Source organism: Sturnus vulgaris, chromosome 1 (assembly GCF_052056855.1).
Source record: "Sturnus vulgaris isolate bStuVul1 chromosome 1, bStuVul1.hap1, whole genome shotgun sequence".
In the NCBI taxonomy this organism is placed as follows: domain Eukaryota; kingdom Metazoa; phylum Chordata; class Aves; order Passeriformes; family Sturnidae; genus Sturnus; species Sturnus vulgaris.
The window spans coordinates 1,529,739-1,551,063 of NC_142243.1; the positions used below are offsets into that span (position 1 = coordinate 1,529,739).

Below are 21,325 nucleotides of genomic sequence, written 5' to 3' on the forward strand. Positions count from 1 at the left end.
CCTGGCACAGCCCTTTTGCTAATTTTTCATCCATCAATATGCACATTTATACATATATTTGCATATTGATAAGATATCCACTCATTACACTCATTTTCTTTCATAGACAGAGGGAGTAAAAATAGATTAATTAAAATCCCCCTAAATTAATTAATACTTTTTATATTTATTTTAAAAAATCCCCATCTAGGTTAGCTATTATTTTCTATATTTATTTTTTATATTTACTTCCTCATGCAGGGAATGTGAGGCAAGAATTGCAAAGTTCCCACTTCATTTGGAAACAAAATAAATCCATTAATTGTCCCTTCATAGCTTGTTTGCCTTGCACTTCCAAAGAGTGGGAAATGCCATTAAATGCTAATATCCAAAGAATGCCATAGATTATCCTAATTATTCCTTCTAATGAGCCTGGCACGAGGAGAAACACCAAACAATGCTGTGAAACATTTTGTGTTCTTTCCAAAAAAAAAAAAAAAAGAGAGTTTTGGAGGGTGTTGAGTGAGACTCTGCAGATTAATGACACAGATCTCCGGGATGGGAAAGGAACACAATGACAAAGTTCCAGTCGGGACACTGGGATGCACACTGGGACATTCCCAAATCCTCTGATTTTTCACGAGGTGTTGCTGGTCCCTGGTTGTAGCACAAGTTGGGAAGGACTTGAGGAGCCAAGCAAATCCACAGGCAGGAAGTTTATCCCAGAATCCTTGAGGTTGGAAAAGACCTCCAAGGTCATGGAGTCCAAGCTGTGCCTGATCCTCACCAGAGCACCAAGTACCACATCCAGGAATTCCTTGGACACCTCCAGGGGTGGGGACTCCAAACCCTCCACGGCCCTTCCAAGGCCTGACCACCTTTTCCATGGAGAAATTCCTGGTGTCCACCCTGAGCCTCCCCTGCCCATCCTGAGGCCGTTCCCTCTCCTCCTGTCCCTGTTCCCTGGGAGCAGATCCCAAATCCCCCCCTCACTGTCCCCTCCTGTCAGGGAGTTGTGGGAAGGGAGAAGGTGCCATATCCAGGATTCCATGGGAAATCCGAGATGGGACCAATGACAGGGAGAGCCAAGAGCTCCAGGATGTGGGAAATGTGAGGATGGCCTTCATCCCCCCCCGGACATGGACAATGCAGGTATTGCCATCAGAGATTTCTATACAGTGAAATCCCCATGGAATTCTGGAGAAGAATCCAGCTGAGCTCACTTCCATCTTTATTTTGGGATGCTGACTCGTCTGCCTGGGTGGATTGTGTTGACTCAACCAAGCTGAGGTTCAGGTTGGACACCAGGAGGAATTTCCCCATGGAAAGGGTGCTCAGGCTTTGGAAGGGGCTGCCCAGGGAAATTTGGAGTGCCCATCCCTGGAGGTGTCCAAGGAATTCCTGGATGTGGCACTCAGGGCTCTGGCCAAGGTTGGGACTGGGGACCCAGCAACCATTCCAAGGAATGGAATTCTTGGAATTCTTTTCCAACCTCAACGATTCTGCCCAAGGTCTCCCTCACAGACAGCAGCTCCTTTCTGCAGATGAGCCCCACCCTTTCCTCTGACACCACATCCTCCCCCCATTTTCCCTTCCAAAATGTCTTTTTTTCCATACAGGAGGGAGAAAAGTCGTGCATTCCCCATTTGTGGAAGTGTTGTGAGCCAAGCTGGATGTGCCTTGTGCTGGGATGGTCAGGAATGTTTCCACAGCCATAAATGCAGGGGGTGTCAGGGGAATGTAGATGGGAATCAAACCATCAACCGTGACTGGTGTGGGGGCAGCTTTTCCTTAGCCCAGGAATTGGGAATCCCTCTGAACCACCACACTGAGAATGGGAAAGGACGGGAAGGAAGAGCCTGTGAAAGACGAGTAGGGTACAAAACTCCCCAAAAGAAGGAAAGCGTTGAACAGAGAGGACAAAGACACGAATCCTGGAGGATCAGCGCTCTGGGAACACTCACAAACTGTGACTTATCCGCTGGAGGTGCCTCCGTGATGGATTTCAAGTCCTCCTCGGAGATGCGCTCCATCTCCTCCAGGGCTGAGCCCGAGTACAGGACCGCGTCCTTCACGAAGATGCTGACGGCTCTCAGCATGAAGGACACAAACAGGTGCATGTGGATGTAGTTCCTAGTGCAGTGCAAACGTCTGCAAGGGGACAGAAGGGATTGGGAAGTTCAGTCCAGCTCTTGGATGCAGCCAGGGTCGCTTCTGGCTCTGGAGAGCCCCAGCTCCTCCCACCGAGGAGTCACCGCTCCCTGCTCTTCCATGGGGCTGGAAAATGGATTGATGCCTTCTCCAGGGGCTTTTGGGGAATCATGGAATGGTTTGGGATGGGTGGGACTTCAAGCCCATCCAGTGCCACCCCTGCCATGGGCAGGGACACCTCCCACTGTCCCAGGCTGCTCCAAGCCCTGTCCAGCCTGGCCTTGGACATTTCCAGGGATCCAGGGGCAGCCACAGCTTCTCTGGGCACCCTGTGCCAGGGCCTGCCCACCCTCCCAGCCAGGAATTCCTGCCTAAAATCTGCTCCAACCCTGCCCTCTGGCAGTGGGAAGCCATTCCCACTCTTGTCCTTGGATTCCAGAGGCTCCAGAAGTTGGGGGCCACTGGAAACCTCGCAGAGCTTTGTGTAAACCATTAATTTCCTTTGCCCAGCTCAATGTAGGAGCAGCTCCAGCAGTAACTCGGGTGTGCTGGGCTGTTGTCCCTGTTTTCCTGCTGTAAATGTTATCCTTTGGAGCAGTTTGTGGGCTCCACCCCAGCAGTGGCAGCAGCGACCCCACAAACCCCAGTTGTAAAGTGCTTTAAGGTCCTTTTTGGAGGAAAAGCTTTTTTTGGGGGATGGTGAGAGGTGAATGGGTCAGAAGCAGGAAGAAGAGGTGCATTTTAGAATGGAGAATCAGGATTTTGGGAAGAAGGAACTGACATCTTGGAGTCCCCTCTGTGCTCTGGTGCCACGCCTGGATTCATGAATGGATTGATATCCTTGTAAATCCCAATAATCTGCACTAATTAAAAGCTGTGTTTTTATCCCTTTTGCAGGACGTTTTGATAACAACACCACTTGTTCCCTGCGCTTTTATAATCCAAATTACACCAAGTGGAACTGATGAGGTTTAAATGAGGATTGGCTTTGTTCCCTTCTTTTGAAAGGGAGTCAATGAATCTCTGGATTATCGAGGATAAAATCTGGCTTGATCCCTGCTGCTGCTCTGATCCTCGGGATAAAGATGCTCCAGCACAGTTGCTCAGGTGGTCTGGGCTGGAAATGAAGTGCTCTGATAAAGGGATAAAGGTATGGATAAAGAAAAATCAGGAATTCTCTTGCACACATGGAATATTTTAACAGCCTTGCCAGTGTCCAGTGGGAAATGAGGTGAAGGGAAAAGGTTGGGAGAACAGGAGTGTGGGGGAGGGATGGGATCTGCAGCTCCCTTTGGATTGGGTCTGTCATGGATTTGGGATTTGCTATCCAAGCAAACCCCCCTGACCTCTTGCTGTGTGCTGAGAGCTCTGAGCACTTCCAGGGCCCAAAGCCACACATTTGATTCCCAGTGTTCCATGTCCAGGGCTTGGCTCAAGCCTCCCAAATCCCTCCCAAATCCCTCTGCAGACACCACGTGGCCCCCACCAGCGCTTATCCAGGTCCTGCTGGATTTTAGGAGAAGACAGGAGCAGATATCCAAGGGAAGCAAATCTGGGGCTCAGGGTTTGGGGTCACCTTGCTCTCTCAGCTCACCAGACAGAACATTCCCAAAGGATAAATTCCTGGGTATGGGTGACATGGGTGACACCTTTCATCCCTCCCATCCCATGCTGTCTGTGCCAGCAAGAATCCCAGAATCCCAGAATGGTTTGGGCTGGAAGGGACCTTAAAAATCATCTCATTCCAACCCTGACACCTTCCACTATCCCAGGTTGCTCCAAGCCCTGTCCTTGGACACTTCCAGGGATGGAAAATGAAACACTGGATTGAGGAATGGAAAATGAGCATTCAAAGTGGTATTTAGGAGTCAGGGATGGTGGGAAGGGAAGGGAAGGGACACAATGGATGCAGGAGAGTCATTTTTGGATCCCTGGGAAGAGCAGCAATGTGGGGAATCAGCCTGGGAGTTTTCCATCCCTTTCAGCTGGTTTATCCTTCACGAACATTTGGATTTAGAGTGGCATTTCCCTCGGGAATCTTATTTCTCTGCAAATCAGCCATCTAAAGCTAAGCCAGCCACCTTCAGGGACAACAGGGACAGAAAATCCTGGACAGTCTTCCAAGGGATTCCTGGAGACACCGAGGAATTCCCATTTTCTACAAAGAGGGCCTGGAAAAACCCCACCTTAGGGAAGTGGAAGGAGTTCCAGCATCCCACCCACCATCCCCCAGGAAGTTTTCCCAAATCACAGGTGCCACCACCGCCGTTTGGGTAAAAAAGGAGCCGCCTACCTGAAGTATCCCAGGATAAGGACAGCAACTGTGAGGGATCCCAGGGAGATGGAGTATCCAACAGTATAAATCAAATAGAGGCGATCAAAAACCTCCTGCAGCAGAAATGATGGAGAAAACAGCGTCACACGGGGAAGGCTGCACACAGAGCCCCCATCCCGGGGGAATCCCGTCCCTTCTGGCAGCTTGGGAAGGGGGGGGTTTGTGTTTCCTGAGGTGGGGAAGTGGGATTTTCCCCAAGGCATTTGGGATGGTGTGGGGTTCATCCCATACCTGGGGAATTTTGTGGCATTTTCATCCCAAAGGAGCCCAAAGCACTTCACAAACTCCTGGCCCAGTCCAGGAATCACTTGGGAATTTTTACCTGGATAAAATGAGCTGGGAATTTTGTAAGGGATGAATGATGGAGTGGGGTTCATCCCATACCTGGGAATTTTGCAGCATTTTCATCCCAAAGGAACCCAAAGCACTTCACAAACTCCTGGCCCAATTCAGGGATCACTTGGGAACTTTTTCCTGGATAAAATGAGCTGGGAATTTTGTAAGGGATTAAGGATGGAGTGGGGTTAATCCCATAACTGGGGAATTTCGTGGCATTTTCATCCCAAAGGAGCCCAAAGTGATTTACAAAATCCTAGCATAGTCCAGGAATCACTTGGGAATTTTTACCTGGACAAAATACCTGCTGAGCTGGGAATTTAGTAAGGGATTAATGATGATGTGGGGTTCATCCCATGCCTGGGAATTTTGCAGAATTTTCACCCCAGAGCTCTTCACAAAATCCTGGCCCAATTCAGGAATCACTTGGGAATTTTTACCTGGACAAAATACCTGCTGAGCTGGGAATTTTGCTGGAATTGCACAATTTAGCTGTGGCTGGATGACTGATGTGCAGCCTGGGGGATGTAACCCACACCAGAAAACACGGGAAGGAAATACTTTGGCTATGGGACATGAGGAAAAAAATCACCTGCGTTTATTTTTCCCTTTTTTAAATCCCAAGCAGCCTCTGCCTGTGGTTATCCAATCCAGACACAACCTGAGCTTGCCAAAATCCCATTGGAAAAGGTCCTGTCATGGGAGAGTTCCTAATAATTAATCCTTTAGGAAGTTTTAGGTTGCTATTTTCTAAAGCTGGCCTCGAAACCCTGAGGTTTCCATTAAATATCAGGATATTTTCCTTGATCCTGCTGGGACTTGCAGCTGAACTCAGGGATTCCTGGAAAGGGTTAAAATGCCTGCCCCCCCTATCCCAGCCTGTCCTGCCTTTCCCAGCCTGATTTTAGCAATAAAATCCCAAAAAACAACCCTCAAGCAATTCAGGATCTTTCTCCTCATTCCCTCCTGTCCCTCGCCCTGCCCACGGGGCTGCAGTAACGTCAGGAATGCTGGGCTCTGAATGACAGCTCTGATTGGGATTTGAGGCTTGGAACGCTGTCCTGGAATGCCAAACCTCAGCCCTATTACATCAGAATCCGCAGATTTGGGAATGTTTCTCTGCGGTTTGCACTGGAGGAGCGAAGCCCTTGCCAATATTAATTTACTGAGTGTGTCTGTGCGTATTTATGGGATATTTTTATAGATTTTTATAGATCTGTCTGTGCAGGCAGCAGGGCCTGAAAAGCCAAGAAGAGGAGATTTCAAAGCTTTCAGGGAAAAATATCCTGGCGTGATTTTCCTGCTGCCAAGCTGGAATCCTCTTGGAGCTGGAAAATGTTTGCCTCCATGGCAAAAAATAAAATAAAATAATAATAATAGTAATAATAATTTAAAAAATAAAAAATCTCACTCCAAGGTTGGAATTCTCAGTAATCCAAGAGTTTTGAGGCCTTAACAAAACATCCCTGAGCCCCATTCAGAAATTTCACTGGGAAGATCCACGTTCCTATGGTCGGGAATGGCTTTGGGAAGAGCCCCTGGATTGGCAGGAGGTTTTTGGAAGGCTGAGTGCTCTGAGGGCCTTTCTTTGATGGGAGGTTGGGTACCAAGTGCCAAGACACAGAAATCCTCTCCTGGAGTCCTCCTTGGAGAAGGAGGTTTCCCAAATCCTACCTGGAAAAGCCCTTGGGAAATGGGATTTCTTGGATGGGGTACTCAGATCCTTGGGGAAAGCCTTTGGAGCAAAAAACTGAGATTCTCCACTCCCACTTCTCCCTCACTTGGAGCTCAGGACTGGCAATTCCCAGGAGCTTTTCCTCCTTGGATTTATCCAAGAGAGGAAAAAATCTCCAGAAGAATTCCAAGTCTCCCAAGAGCTCCATGAAAACCACAAAGAACAACCAGGAAAGATCCTCCAGGTAGGAAAATCCTTAGGGAGCTGAGGTAGATGGGAAATGAAAGAATTCCCAGAAAACTACAAAGGTCCTGATGGCCAAGCCATGGACACAACCTGGAGCTCTGTCACTCCAGGAATTTGCCACCTGAAGTCTCCTGGAAGTCCACCCTGAGTGGCCATCCCTGGTCATCCATTGCTGGCCAAGAGACCAAACCTGGCCTTGCCACCAGCTAATTAAACCAGTGCAATTTAATTTAATTATCGTTTAATCAAAGTGTTCAGGGCTTTGAGCAACCTGGGCAGGTGGGGGAGTCCCTGCCCATGACACAGAGCTGGAACTGGCTGGATTTTAAGGCTTCTCCCAACCCCCATCAATTCAGGACTCCACAATTCCATGACTTTGATTCCTGCAGGAACTCTCCACTCCTTCAACTGTTGCCGTGTGTGCAAAAAGAAAAGGAAAAGGAAAATCAGACGGAGCAGGGATTTTTCTGGTGGCAAATCCTATGCTGAGTTTCAAGGAGCCGAATTTTTCCTTTCATCCTTTTTATTCCCCTTTAGCAGCACTCGGGCTGTGAAGCTGGGAGGGATCCCAGTGTTTTCAGAGGAATGGGAAAGCTGTGAAGGGTGGGATCAGCAGCACGAGGGGCTGGAAGCATAAATAAGGATTTTCCAGATGGAATTTCTGCAAAGTTTCTCCGAGCTGCTGATTCAGGTGTCGTTAAGTTTGGAATTAGGGGAGTTTGCTGCTTGGAGTGATAAACAAAGCCAGAAAAATCTCTGTGCTTGCTTTTGTTTTGTTTTGTTTTGTTTTGTTTTGTTTTGTTTTGTTTTGTTAACAGGAAAATGGGGCTAAATAAAAGCTAAATGGGATATTCACCAACGGCACTGATTTCCAAAGCCTCAGGGAAATCTCTGAGTGCTGATGATGCTGCTCCTGCAGGACTCTGCTCCTCTCATCCACAGAGATTCCAGGCTCTTAAATCCTCCCAGTCTGGAGAGTGACTGGGATCAGCTCTCACAAAAGACCCCCAGTTTACTCTCAGACACCCCAGTTTAGCTTCAGACACCCCAGTTTACTCTCAGACACCCCAATTTAGACATGCATGCCCATAAAAATCACCTTTAAGCTCCTTTCCAACCCAAACCATTCCAGGATTCTTGGATTCTATTTCCAGGAACCAGACCAAATCCATAGGCATGGAATGAGGATGGCACCTCGGGGTTAATTGAAATTAATGAGCAAAACATCTCTCAGACGATTTTTTTTTTTTTTTTAATCCCTCCACGGACTTTAAAACCTCTGCCCTCTGTCCTGCTGCAAATGCCTGGCACTTCGCTGGCATTCCTTCGTGGAATTGGGCATAGAACAATCCAAACCCTCTCCTGTGCCGTCACTTTGAGGCTCCACAAAGTTCTTTGCTTTTCTCAGGACCCCAGAAAGCTCCGGGATTGCTGCTTGGAACAATGGAGTTTAGATAAAGCAGCCCTGCCACACGCTGGGCCCTTCCCATTGTGTTTGGAATGAGAAGGATTCTCCCATCCCCTCCGAATTCCCGGGAAGACGTAAAAACCCTCCAAGAAGGAGGAGATGAAGACAGGGTTGAGGTTGGATTTTAGGATGGACAATCCTGCTGGTGGTTCCCAACCTCCCAAGTTGCTGGCTCTGACTTCCCCTTTCCCGGGATTTTGGGATTTGGAGATCCAGCTCATTTTTGGGAAAGAGGATGGGTTTGACCTGCTTTAAAAATAACCTGTGCTTGGCATTCCTGATCTTCTGGGGGAGATGGGGATGGGGGAAATTGCTGGGGTTTGACCCAAACGTGTTGGATAAAAGTGACTGGAAAAAAAGGATCCTGCTGCTATTGGCTGGATGTGTGGAAGGGAAGGGATCCACAGCCAGTGGTTCTGTGGAATTTGGGGAGAAATGGGTTAAAAAGCTGCCTGAGGTTCATCACTTGGCATTTGTGCTGCATTTTATATTATTTTTTTCTATAAAGATGGAGGAGCTCCAGGAACACAGGTCACACTCACTCCTGGTTTTAAGGGAATTTAGGGAAGAAAGGAGAAAGGCCAGGCCGAAGATCCTTTAAACTCTGCTCCCTGTCTCCTTCATGGCCAGGAAGGGGAAACTTAGGGAGGAGTGTGGAAACAGAACCAATCCACAATAAATATGACCTGGAGCTGCTGGAGAGATCCAGAGGAGCCCCCAGAGCTGCTCCAGGGCTGGAGCCAGGCTGGGAGAGCTGGGAATGTTCACCTGGACAAAAAAAAAGGATCCAAGGAGAGCTCAGAGCCCCTGGCAGGGCCTGAAGGGGACAAGGCCTGGAGGGACAGCACACAGGGAATGGCTTTGAGCTGAAAGAAGTGGATTTAGATGGGATATTGGAATGGAATTCCTGGCTGGGATGGAATTCCCAGAGCAGCTGTGGCTGCCCCTGGATCCCTGGGAATGTCCAAGGCCAGGTTGGGGCACCCTGGGATGGTGGGAGGTGTCCAAGACCACCCAGTGCCACCCCTTGGATGGGCAGGGACACCTTCCACCATCCCAGGTTGCTCCAAGCCCCAATGTCCAACCTGGCCTGCGACACTTCCAGCTGATTTTTTTCCTTCCCTCTTTAATATAATCCAGAATAAATCCGAGGAAACCCTTTCCCTTTAGGGTGACTCCTTCATCCTACCTGACTGAAGGAGGATTCAGCCTCCAGGGCTCTCAGTTCCCATCCCACAGGGGGGATTTTCCCTGAGGAAGCAGCCCAGGAGCAGTGGCTCCCCCGGGGCACTTACGAGCTGTTAATTCTGATGGTTTTTATTTAACGCGCTTTGCTCTTTGCACAGAGCGGTTTCCGAGCTGCTCTCTGTGAAATAATCCCCCCCTGTTCGGGCCAGGACACCAGCCTTGCTCTGGGACCTTCTGTTTGCTGCTCGGGACGATCTTAAAATTATCCCAGCACGGCTAAAAATGGGAAAATTCCCCACCTAAACAAACATGCCTGGCTGGAGATGCGTGGTGTTTATTTAGGTGTGGATATCTCCAGCTATCTATAGGTTCAGGCCTATTTCCAGAGATAGCCAGAAAATCCATATATTTATAGCCACAGACAGTTGGATTGCCTAATTTTTTTTTTTTTTTTTTTTTTTTAAAAGTCCCAGTTTCTTAAAATTCCCTCTGGTTGCATCTGCTCAGAGTCAGCCACGATGTCCTGGCAAAGCTTTGGGTAAATGCAGCTGTTGGTGGTGACGCAGAGATGCTGCTCCCCAGGGAGGGAAATAATAATAGAAAATAATCTCTCGTTCCAGACAACGGCTCCATGTGGCCAAATCCTTCCCCTTCCTGACATCCCTGCACACATTTGCTCCATGAAAAAAGAGATCTCAAAGGGAGGTTTATGAATCCCAGGGCTGCGGTGCCACATTGAAGTGTGACACAAGAGTTCTTCTGTGCTCTCTGCGAGTAACAAAGAGGGAAATAAATGCCTTTTTTTTTTTTTTTTTCTCCCCCTCTCTTTTATTTCCAGAGTGGTTTTCATACCCTGAGGGAACCTGCAGTGGGTGCACAGATAGCTGCTTCATTTGTCACCAGAATTCAGGCATTTCTGATAAAATCAGGGAGCTCCATGGCAAGGCACAGAATGGCTGAGGGCAGGGCAGGGCTGGGGAAAAGACTTCTTGCAAATACAAGGATGATAATAAAAACATAAAATAACATAAAGTAAATTTTAAATTTTAAATTTTAAATTTTAAATTTTAAATTTTAAATTTTAAATTTTTAAAAAATTTAAAATTTAAAATTTAAAATTTAAAATTTAAAATTTAAAAATTTAAAAATTTAAAATTTTAAAATTTAAAAATTTAAAATTTAAAATTTCAAAATTTCAAAATTTCAAAATTTAAAATTTAAAATTATAATAGTAATAAGTAGATGTTGTTGAAAATCTACTCCATGAAAAAAAAAAAAAAAAAAAAGAATCCAAGGAAGGTTAATTAATGCCAGGGCTGCAGAACCACATTTAAATGTGACAAGGGACCTTCCGTGCTCTCTGTGAGCAAAGTCATCACCACACTGAGGGGAAAAATGCATTTTTTTTTCCCTCTCTTTTATTTCCAGAGTGGTTTTCATACCCCGAGGCCCAATAAACCTGTGGATTCACTTTATTTGTCACAATAATTCAGCCATCTGTGGGATAAAATCGGGGAGCTCTGTGGCAGAACCACTGAGGTCAGGGAGAGAAATCTAAAGTTCATAATGATAATAATACTAACAATTAATAAATGGATGTCATGAAAAAGGATTTGTTTATCAGGATTCTATTTCAAAGCTGGCAGAAACATTAATTTTTTTTCCTGTGTTCTTTGCCCTGGGTAAGCATCATTTAAGTAGCCTGGTCATTTAATCTGACTGGGTTTAATTTGTCCTACTATTAAATATTATTTAATTTGTCTTACTATTACATGTAATTCCATTTTCTTTTGTAGCTATGACAGAAAATTCCTGGCAAAAGATGCCTGAGCTTCGGATAATGAGGATTTTGGGATGGGTAATTGGAACAGCTCATTAAGGCAGAGCTGATGAGGAGCAGTGATGGTCCCAGGGGTTGAGGATAAAAACGAGGTGACACCTCCTGTGAATGTCCCCTGTGCTGTGACCCCCCTGTGACACTCAGGGGACACAAACTCGGGCAGATTTTGCTTTCAGCCTTTAAAATCACCCCGGAGAGGGGTGAAAAAAAAAAAATAAAAAAATTGGGCAACTCTGCTCTTCCTTGTGCCCTTCCTTTACCGAGTCACCCTGACAGGTCGTGCCTGGGGGAGGATAAAAGGATTTTCTTTCCCCAGGGGAAATCTTGGATCAGGGGAATCAGCTGCACAATTCCCACCCCAGATGTGACTGAGGGTGCTGGGACAGGGGAGGAGATTCTGGAGAGTCAAAAGTTTGTGCATTGATCAAGGTGCTCGATGACTCCAACTCCAGGAGCTTCCCAGGAAAATCTGGAGCTAAAAGAGTTTTTTTCCCACTTTGAGCTGGGAAAAATCCCACCAGACTGGTTCTGGAAGGGAAACCATCCACCTGCTGGAGCAGCACCCAGTGCTCACAGCCCTCTCCCCTTGTCCATGTGAGGGAAAATATTCAGCAGCTCAGAGAGCTCTTTGCCTCCTCTCCTTGTTTTCCTAAATCACTCCATGCAGGAGCTGCTCCACTCTTAAGGAGAAGAGAGCAACCAAAAAAAAAAAAAAAAAAAACCAACAAAAGAAAACAACAACAGCAACAAAAAAAACAAAACAAAAAAACCCAAACAAAAACCAAAAGCCAAAAAAAAAAAAAAAAAAAACCTAAACCCAGTCCCAACAATTCCCACTCTGTGGTTAGATTTCAAATGAAGAGCAGTGTCCCCAGGGGGCTCTGGATCATGCCAAGGAAGCTGTGGTTATGTCCTTATCTCAGCTGTCTGGGACAATCCCCCTGTCCCCAGTGCCATGCCCCATCTTCAAAACCACTGAAATCCCAGAGGGCTTGGCTAAATTCTTTGGGAATTACAGTGTGGGTGGGTGGGAATGTCATTCTCTGTGGGACAAGGAGGTCACATCCTCCCAGGGGACACCAGGGACAGCTTTGCTGTCACCTTAGCACAGAATTCCTTCCAAACTTCCACCATTACAGAGCCCCAGGCTGGCTCATGGATTGTGGTGGGTTTTTTTGGGTTTTTGTGGTTTTTTTTTCCCTCACCAGGCCCTCTCCATGTGCTTCAAAACCCTTTTCCAACTTTGGAGTGGTGTCACTGCTTCCAAATTGTGACGACGCCAGAATTCATTCATGGATCATGGAAAACCAGCTGGGTTTGGGTGGGAAAGGATCTTAAGGATCATCCCATTCTCACCCCCTGCCATGGGCAGTGACATCTCCCACCATCCCAGGCTGCTCCAAGTGTCCCATCCAACCTGGCCTTGGACATTGCCAGGGATCCAGGGGCAGCCACAGCTGCTCTGGGAATTCCATCCCAGACAGGAATTCCATCCCAATATCCCATCTAAATCCACTTCTTCCAGCTCAAAGCCATTCCCTGTGTGCTGTCCCTCCAGGCCTTGTCCCCAGTCCCTCTCCAGCTCTCCTGGAGCCCCTTCAGGCCCTGCCAGGGGCTCTGAGCTCTCCCTGGAGCCTTCTCCTCTCCAGGCTGGACGCTCCCAGCTCTCCTCTGGATTTGCTCCTGGTTTGATTCCACATGTGTTTGGACATTCCCTCCCACAGACAACCACATAAACCTTGGAATTTTTGATAACAGCCTGGCAGCAAAAGGATTTCCTGCTGTGGCAGAGGGAGCCTCTACACCATGGAACGACCTCCAACCACTTCTGAGCATCCCCAAGACCGCTCCAATTTCCCCCAAGATCCCTTCAGGAACGGGACCATGGCAGCTGCAGGAAACTTTCCTGCCTTTGAGGACAATTTTCCAATCAAATCATGGCCCATCAAAGCAGCGTGTGGCTTTGGCAAGCTCGGGATGGGTTTCCAAGAGGAGGAAGATGAGCTGGAGCCCATCCGGGGTTTTAGATGAGACAGAGCCCCGTGGGTTAGCCTGGCACGAGGCCAGGAATTCCTGCTGCCTGCAGGAATGGGAATATGGGAATGGGGAATGGGAATGGGAATGGGAATGGGGATGGGAATGGGAATGGGAATGGGAATGGGAATGGGAATGGGAATGGGAATGGGAATGGGGATGGGAATTGAAATGGAGAATGGGGAATGGGGAATGGGAATGGGAATGGAGAATGGGAATGGGAATGGGGACAGGAATGGGAATGGGAATGGGAATGGGAATGGGAATGGGAATGGGAATGGGAATGGGAGTGGGAGTGGGAATGGGAATTGGAATGGAGAATGGGGACAGGAATGGGAATGGGAATGGGAATGGGAATGGGAATGGGAGTGGGAATGGGAATGGGAATTGGAATGGAGAATGGGGAATGGGGAATGGGGAATGGGAATGGGAATGGAACAGGAATGGAACAGGAATGGGGACAGGAATGGGAATGGGAATGGGGACAGGAATGGGAACAGGAATGGGAACAGGAATGGAACAGGAACAGGAATGGGACAGGAATGGGAACAGGAATGGGAACAGGAATGGGGACAGGAATGGGAACAGGAATGGGAACAGGAATGGGAACAGGAACAGGAATGGGAACAGGAATGGGAACAGGAATGGGAACAGGAACAGGAATGGGAACAGGAATGGAACAGGAATGGGGACAGGAATGGGAACAGGAATGGGAACAGGAATGGGGACAGGAATGGAACAGGAATGGGAACAGGAATGGGACAGGAATGGGAACAGGAATGGGAACAGGAATGGGAACAGGAACAGGAATGGGGACAGGAATGGGAACAGGAATGGGGACAGGAATGGGGACAGGAATGGGAACAGGAATGGGAACAGGAATGGGAACAGGAATGGGGACAGGAACAGGAATGGGAACAGGAATGGGGACAGGAACGGGAACAGGAATGGGAACAGGAATGGGGACAGGAATGGGGACAGGAACAGGAATGGGGACAGGAATGGGAACAGGAATGGGAACAGGAACAGGAATGGGGACAGGAATGGGGACAGGAAGGGGAACTCCTACCCTTTCCCTCGTCTCGTTGGTGAGGAACTTGGCGCACTCGCTGTAGTTGGCCCAGGTGCGGTTGTTGCCCGGGACCAGCTCCCAGCTCCCGTTCAGGTCACACCGGCGATAAGCGTGGCCTGCAGAGAGGGAGCAGACACGGAGTGAGCAGGAAAAGGGGAGAAAATTCATCCCTGAGCTCATCCATGCTGGGGCCTCCTGCCCGCTTGGAAGCCGGGCTGCAAAAAACAACTTTATTGATTTTATCCATTTTTTAAGCTGAGTGCTGTAGTTCAGGTTAGGTTTGGGGGGTTACAGGTGCGAGGTTTTAGTGTTTTTGGTTTTTTTTTTAGTTTAGAGTAGGTTTAATAATTTTAAGAAAAAGGGAAGGGAAAAGAAATTAACTGTAGTTCAGGGAATTTTTTTTTTTGTCTTAGTTAGAAAAATTAACTAAAAGCAAAAAAGAGCCCTCTTCTTTGTGAGAAGGATGCAGGGGAGCCTGGTGCAGACTCTGATAACAAAACTCTGCACTTTTTCTTTTCTCTTTCACTCGGGGAACTGATCTTAAAGCTGCAGAATTTAAATATTCAACCAACAGAACAGAGGATTTGGGGGACACAAGCATCATAAAGTTACACCAAGACACAAGAAAGGCCACGGAGCTGTGGGGAGGCTCACACTGGCCCGTGGGCCACAGAGGGTTAATGGAGAAGGGGTATTTGTGAAAGGTGCTCCATCAAGGCCCTTGGCCTGGAGACCAGGAAGAGGAGAAGGAGATAAGCAGGAAAGAAAACCTGCAGCTGGGAGAAAGGATTTTTAGGAAGGTTTTGTGGAAAGGGGAGGAGGTTTCGGTGTAAGCAGAGAACAAAGTGTGAGCCGTGTGCGGGGTGTAAGAGGCAGCCATGCAGGGCACTGCACACTCTGAAATGCAGAATGTGCATTTGTGTGCCTCTACAGCCACACTCAGCCTTTAAGAACAGCCCTGGGTGGAAGTTCAGCTGTTGGGTCTGCAAATGGAGAGGACTTGGAAAACCACAAAGGCCAGAATTATCCTCAGAATTCCCTGCGTCTCTCCCTGTGGAGGAATAAAGGTGATTTGTACAGTTCTGCTCTTTGTTTGCAGGCTCAGGTCACCACCAGGGTTTGGTTTTTTTAATCCCTGTCCTCCTCGTGGGGATGCAGAAGGAAGGGAATGCAAGGTTTCATCCTTGGATTCAGCTGGCAGAGGAGAATACCCGTGCTCAGGTGTCTGTGTGGGAATTGTGGCATCAGGTGTGTGTTAAAATCCCCCCACAGGGAACAGGGATTAATCCCACAGAGAGAGAGAGAGAGTAGGGAACCCAAGGAAAGATGGAAAGGGATTTTTACAAGGCATGGAGGGACAGGACACAGGGAATGGCTCCCACTGCCAGAGGGCAGGGATGGATGGGATATTGGGATGGAATTCTTGGCTGGGAGGGGCTGGGATGGAATTTCCAGAGCAGCTGTGGCTGTCCCAGGATCCCTGGAAGTGTCCCAGGCCTGGCTGGATGGAGCTTGGAGCAGCCTGGGATAGTGGGAGGTGTCCCTGGCCATGGCAGGGGGTGGAATGGGATGATCTTTATGCTCCTTTCCATCCCAAACCATTCCAGGATTCTCTGACTCCATCATCTAAGGGTCTCCATGGGGCTCCCACACTGCCTGAGGTACCCAGTGGATATCAGTGAAGTGAGGAACCCAAGCCATGTTGGAATATTGAGGAAAATAAGGGAAGGATTGCACTGAGGGAGGTCTAGGTTGGATATTGGGAAAATTCCTTCCTGGAAAGGGCAGGGGTGGAGCCCCCATCGCTGGAGGGGTTTAAAATCCATGGATGTGGCACCTGGGGACACGGCCAGGGGTGGCCTTGGCGGTGCTGAGGGAGCAGTGGACTGATCTGGGAGGGCTTTTCCACCCTAGAAAATTCCATGATTCTCTCCCTGCTTGTTCCTCCTGGCCTCTGAGGTGGAGAGCCAGATGTCACCAGCCAGGGGTGAATCCCAGCTCTCAGCCCCTGATGGAATAGTCAGGACAGGCTGTGAGCATCCAGGATTCCTGGGAATATCCTTCCTTGCTTCTTCTAATCCCCAGCAGTGCTCTGCCCCGAGCACAGACTCTGAATCTCCTTTTTTTCCCCCTCCTTGGGTGCTTGGAACATTCACTGAAGGGCCAAGTGTGCTCTGATCACTTCTAAAAACACTCTCAGACTTCCTGGCACCACCAAGAAATGCAGAGCCTGAGGGAAGGGAGATGAGGAATTCCCACATTCTGCTCCCAGACACCCACCAGGGCTCTGGACACAGAATTAACAAAGCCTGAGGTGGAGAGTAAAAGTTGGAAGGATATTTTTGGGGTTCTGTGGGTACCCAGAGTTCATGGGGTCAAACAAATCCCCAGGATTTACGACTGGGAGCTGTGAGCAGGTAACTGGTGTTGGGAATGGCACAGTCTGTGAGGGCCAGGTGGGAAATCTGTGACTCTGTGTGGGAAATTTGTCATTATTTCAATTCCAACTGAGCTTTCCTTCCAATAATTTATGTTTATCCATATTTATCAATAATCACTGGCTCCTTCCTCCTTTCCTTTCCTTTCCTTTCCTTTCCTTTCCTTTCCTTTCCTTTCCTTTCCTTTCCTTTCCTTTCCTTTCCTTTCCTTTCCTTTCCTTTCCTTTCCTTTCCTTTCCTTTCCTTTCCTTTCCTTTCCTTCCCTTCCCTTCCCTTCCCTTCCCTTCCCTTCCCTTCCCTTCCCTTCCCTTCCCTTCCCTTCCCTTCCCTTCCCTTCCCTTCCCTTCCCTTCCCTTCCCTTCCCTTCCCTTCCCTTCCCTTCCCTTCCCTTCCCTTCCCTTCTCCCTGGCTTTACTCCTGCTTGGAAGGGAGGCCCCACGTGAGAAAAAAAAAAAAAGGGATGACAAAGAGAATTTTCTGGCAGCACAACAATTTATGTTTATCCCCATGATGTTTATCCAGTATTCCCATTCCATCCTTTCCCCTGCCTTTCCTGCTGCCGGGAAGGGAGGCCCCAGGTGGGAACAGAGGGATGCTGGAGGGAATGTTGATTTTCCTGGGGCTGGGCAGCACACCCACCTTTGTGGTTGAAGTCGTAGATGTACTCGGGGCACGGCATGGCCACCACCTTGCCGGGCACGCCCTCGGGCCAGCACACGATGCCGTCCCACTCCGGCAGGCAGAAGCCATCTGTGGGAGAGAGCAGGGACACAGAGGAGTCACTGCACCTGCCAGGGCACACCTGTGCCCACCTGGCTGGAGAGGAACAGGCCAGCCCTGCCATTCCCTTGGACAAACCCACCCGAGGGATCGTTGCCGATCCCTTCTTAGTGTGCGGCTCCCGAAGGTGCCGATTATCCCAAAGTTTTGTTGCACAAGGACAAACTGTGCCCGGCTCTGGGATCCCCAGGGTCAGTGGCACTGCTGGAGAGAGTCCAGAGGAGGCAACTCCAGAGAAGTTTCTCCCAGAGCTGCTCCAGGGCTGGAGCCAGGCTGGGAGAGCTGGGAATGTTCCCCTGGAGAGGAGAAGGCTCCAGGGAGAGCTCAGAGCCCCTGGCAGGGCCTGAAGGGGCTCCAGGAGAGCTGGAGAGGGACTGGGGACAAGGCCTGGAGGGACAGGACACAGGGAATGGCTTTGAGCTGAAAGAAGTGGATTTAGATGGGATATTGGGATATTGGAATTCCTGGCTGGGATGGAATTCCCAGAGCAGCTGTGGCTGCCCCTGGATCCCTGGGAATGTCCAAGGCCAGGCTGGATGGGACACTTGGAGCAGCCTGGGATGGTGGGAGGTGTCCCTGTTCATGGCAGGGGTGGAATGGGATGATCCTCCCAGATCCAGGACCTGCTCTTGCCCTTGCTGAATTCCAGAAGTTTCCTCCCTGCCCATCTCCCCAGCCTGTCCAGGTCCCTCTGAAGGGCTCCACAATTCCTCGAGGCATCTCTTGCTCCCAGCTCTGTGTCCTCAGGGAACTGCTCTGCTTTGGGCTGGAGAACTGCACCCATCCATGAAATTCCAGCTGCAGTGGAATCTTGAGAAGGAAATGCCCAAAGCAGCAGATCTGCCCCAAATCTGCTGCCAGAGCTGTGTCTGCCCTCAGCCATGAGTTTATTTAGTCCAGGACACAGGAGCTACCTGGGAATCAAAAGGAACAGGAGCCACCTGCTCTCATCCACAAAAAAAAACTCCTCTAGGAACGAAATCCAAATAGGGCCGAGATCTCAGCGAGTTCCATGGATATCAAAGCTTCCAAGCACCCAGGAACTCATCCTCCCTCCCCAGTGTGATCTCCCGAGATGAAAGGAAAACCAGGATTGCTTCAAAGCAAGGGCTAGGGTCAGAGCCGACACGGATTAATTCAGTTTGGTGGTTTTTAGGACATGAAAAACACCAAAAGTCTCCTCATTTAGCAGCTGATTTCCTATCTCTAATTGGGTGTGGATGAAAAGGACCAGACAAATCCCAGCCTTTCTTCTAAAGCATCAGCTGGGAGGGAGGGTCAGGAGCTGAAATTCCTCAACATCCGCGTGATAAAAAAAATGAGGGAAATAATTTATTGTATTTTCTCTGCTTAAAATCCCGCTAGGAGGAGAAAAATAATTTCTTATTCATGAGAACTGGAAATATCCTTCCCTCTGGCTCGTTTCTTGCAGGATAACTTACACTAGGGGAAAAAAGAGTTTATTTATTTCTTGGTTCTCTGGAAGGTACAAAAGACAAAGGGAAAAAAAAAAAAAAAACAGAAACCAACACAGGGCCCCACAAAGTTTGGCTCAGGACAAAATGTTGATGTCCTTGTGGTCTTTTCCGCAGACAAGAAAGTAAATAAAGATTTAATGGAGCCCTCAAAGTGCTCTTGCTTAAAATAAAATCAGTCCTTATGACAAAATAAATCAATTGGAGTAAACATTAAAAGGAACACAGTGGAGAAACAACTCTGAGAGAAAAATATTCTTCCAAAAGTGCTCTGAAATGAGAGGGAAAAATCTCCCACTTTTTTCCAAAACCTTCACAGATTGCAAAGGGCAATTTCACTTTTAAGAGGTTTCATTTCACATCCCACCGAAATATGTGGCCAGAAAAGAAGAATGTGCTCAATTCTGTGGTGGAAACATGGAAAAAACGATAACAAACCACACAATTACTGATTTTTTGGGTACTTTGAGCCCCCAAAATCCTCCCCAAAAGCTGAAGGGAACAGTGGTGGGACAACTCTGGAATGCAGCTTTATGGGGGAAAATCTTAGGGAGCCAAGAGCTGCCTTAGAAATATTTTAAAAAGATGATTTTTGCATTTAAAATGTTGACCTCTGCATGGAAATGATTCCTTAAACGTTTTAATCCTGGAACTGACTCATTAAAGCTGATAAGAATCCAAAGGGACTCAAAATTCAGGAAGTGTCTGAGCTTCCCAACAAAAGGATCCATGGCTGCTCCCAAGGCCTGAAGCACCCCAGGGAAATCTCTTCCCCCTCCTCTCCATCACCTCGGGCCTCTCTCCCCCCCATTCCTGGCTTGGAAAAAGCCATTCCAGGAAAACTTGGAGGAGGGATAAAACATCTCAGTGATCGTTTCCTGCCTGGAATTCCCCGGGGATGGATGAAGGGCAGGTGGATATTTGGGAGCTGCCACCTGGATATTCGGGATAACGCAGCTGTTTCCTGAAAATCCCGGGAGTTATGGGGGGAAAAAAAGAGAGGATTTGGGTCAGGAGCAGGGATTGCAGGCAGGGAAACCTGGGGAGGAACATCCACAGGTCAAGCCAGGTGGGAGCTCCTGGAATGATTTGAGGAGCTCCTACCTTGACTGAAACTCTTGGAAAACGTTTTTGAAATGGAAATACGGACTGATACCGGGAGCAGCCACACTTTGGGATTGTTGGATCCACGCTCCTGGGGTTTAACAGAGCTGTTTGTCCCCTCTGTGTCCTGGAGAGGAGCCTCACCATCCTCATCTCCCATCCCAAATCCCTCCAAGCCTCCCATCCAAGGAGACCTGGGAGCACGAGGGGAGAGGGGTTTAAACCAAAGGAGGTCGGGTTCATTCCCACTAATTACAAGGAAGAAATTTATTGTAATGAGGGAACAGCTTTTCCAGAGAATTTGTGGGTGCCTCATCCCTGGAAGTGCCCAAGGCCAGGTTGGACATTGGGGCTTGGAGCAGCCTGGAATGGTGGGAGCTGTCCCTGCTCATGGCAGGGATGGATCAGGATAATTTTTAAGGCCCCTCCCAAACCCAAATCACTCCATGAATCCCTGATGAAACAGGAAAGGAAAATCCCATATTTCCCATCGTGCTGGAATCCAAACAAGCCATTCCCTTCTGTTTGTTTGCCCAAAGAGCTCCTCCAAACTTTTTTTTTTTTTTTTTTCTCCTGAATTTATAAAAACATTCACAGTATCAACAGCTTGGCTTCTCCCTTTGTTTTCCTTTTTCTCCCGGTCATTTCTCCAAGGAGATCCAGGCTGAATTCCAAGAAGAATGCAAAAAATTGGGGAAGTTTGGCCTGTTAATAATGAGTCAGTCTCTCCTGACAACAATACTCCAAAGCACTGAGAATTCCAAAGGATCCAGTTGGAAAAGTTGAAAAACTCTTGGAATTTTGGTGGGAATGTGTTCCACTGTGCTGTTTGGATTGATATCCATGTAGGTCAGGACATGGAAGCAGAAAAGTCAAACATTTCTTTCCTTGGAAGAAATAGTAGGATTCCCAGATGATGGAAGTCCAAAGGAATTCAGAAGCTGTTTAGAAAACAAGGAAATCTCACACATATCCCAAAGTGTTTTGGCAATCCTGAAGGGATGATTTATCAGCTTTATCCCTCAGGGATCTCCCTGTGGGTGAAGCTCCCCTGAACCCAGAGCTGTGTCTCTCATGGATGGGGACACGGAAGGTGGGAATGGCATTGGAATTCCTGGTGATTTGAGGACATCACCACTTCAGTGCTGGAGAAATGAAACATGGGATCCCTCCAGGATCCCACGGGCTCAGGGACAGCTCCTCA

At 48.3% G+C, this 21,325-nt stretch overlaps 1 protein-coding gene across 1 annotated transcript in view; it reads right to left on the reverse strand.

Annotated features, from left to right (window-relative positions):
• The window catches only part of PTH1R (parathyroid hormone 1 receptor), an 85,521-nt gene that overhangs the window by 18,154 nt on the left and 46,042 nt on the right, over positions 1 to 21,325 (reverse strand). Inside the window, exons 3-6 of the mRNA XM_088177505.1 lie at positions 17,402 to 17,512; positions 14,322 to 14,440; positions 4,424 to 4,518; positions 1,944 to 2,130 (exon numbers count right to left, since the gene is read on the reverse strand). Coding sequence (XP_088033631.1) covers positions 1,944 to 2,130; positions 4,424 to 4,518; positions 14,322 to 14,440; positions 17,402 to 17,512 — 512 coding nt within the window. The remainder of the gene's footprint in view (positions 1 to 1,943; positions 2,131 to 4,423; positions 4,519 to 14,321; positions 14,441 to 17,401; positions 17,513 to 21,325) is intronic.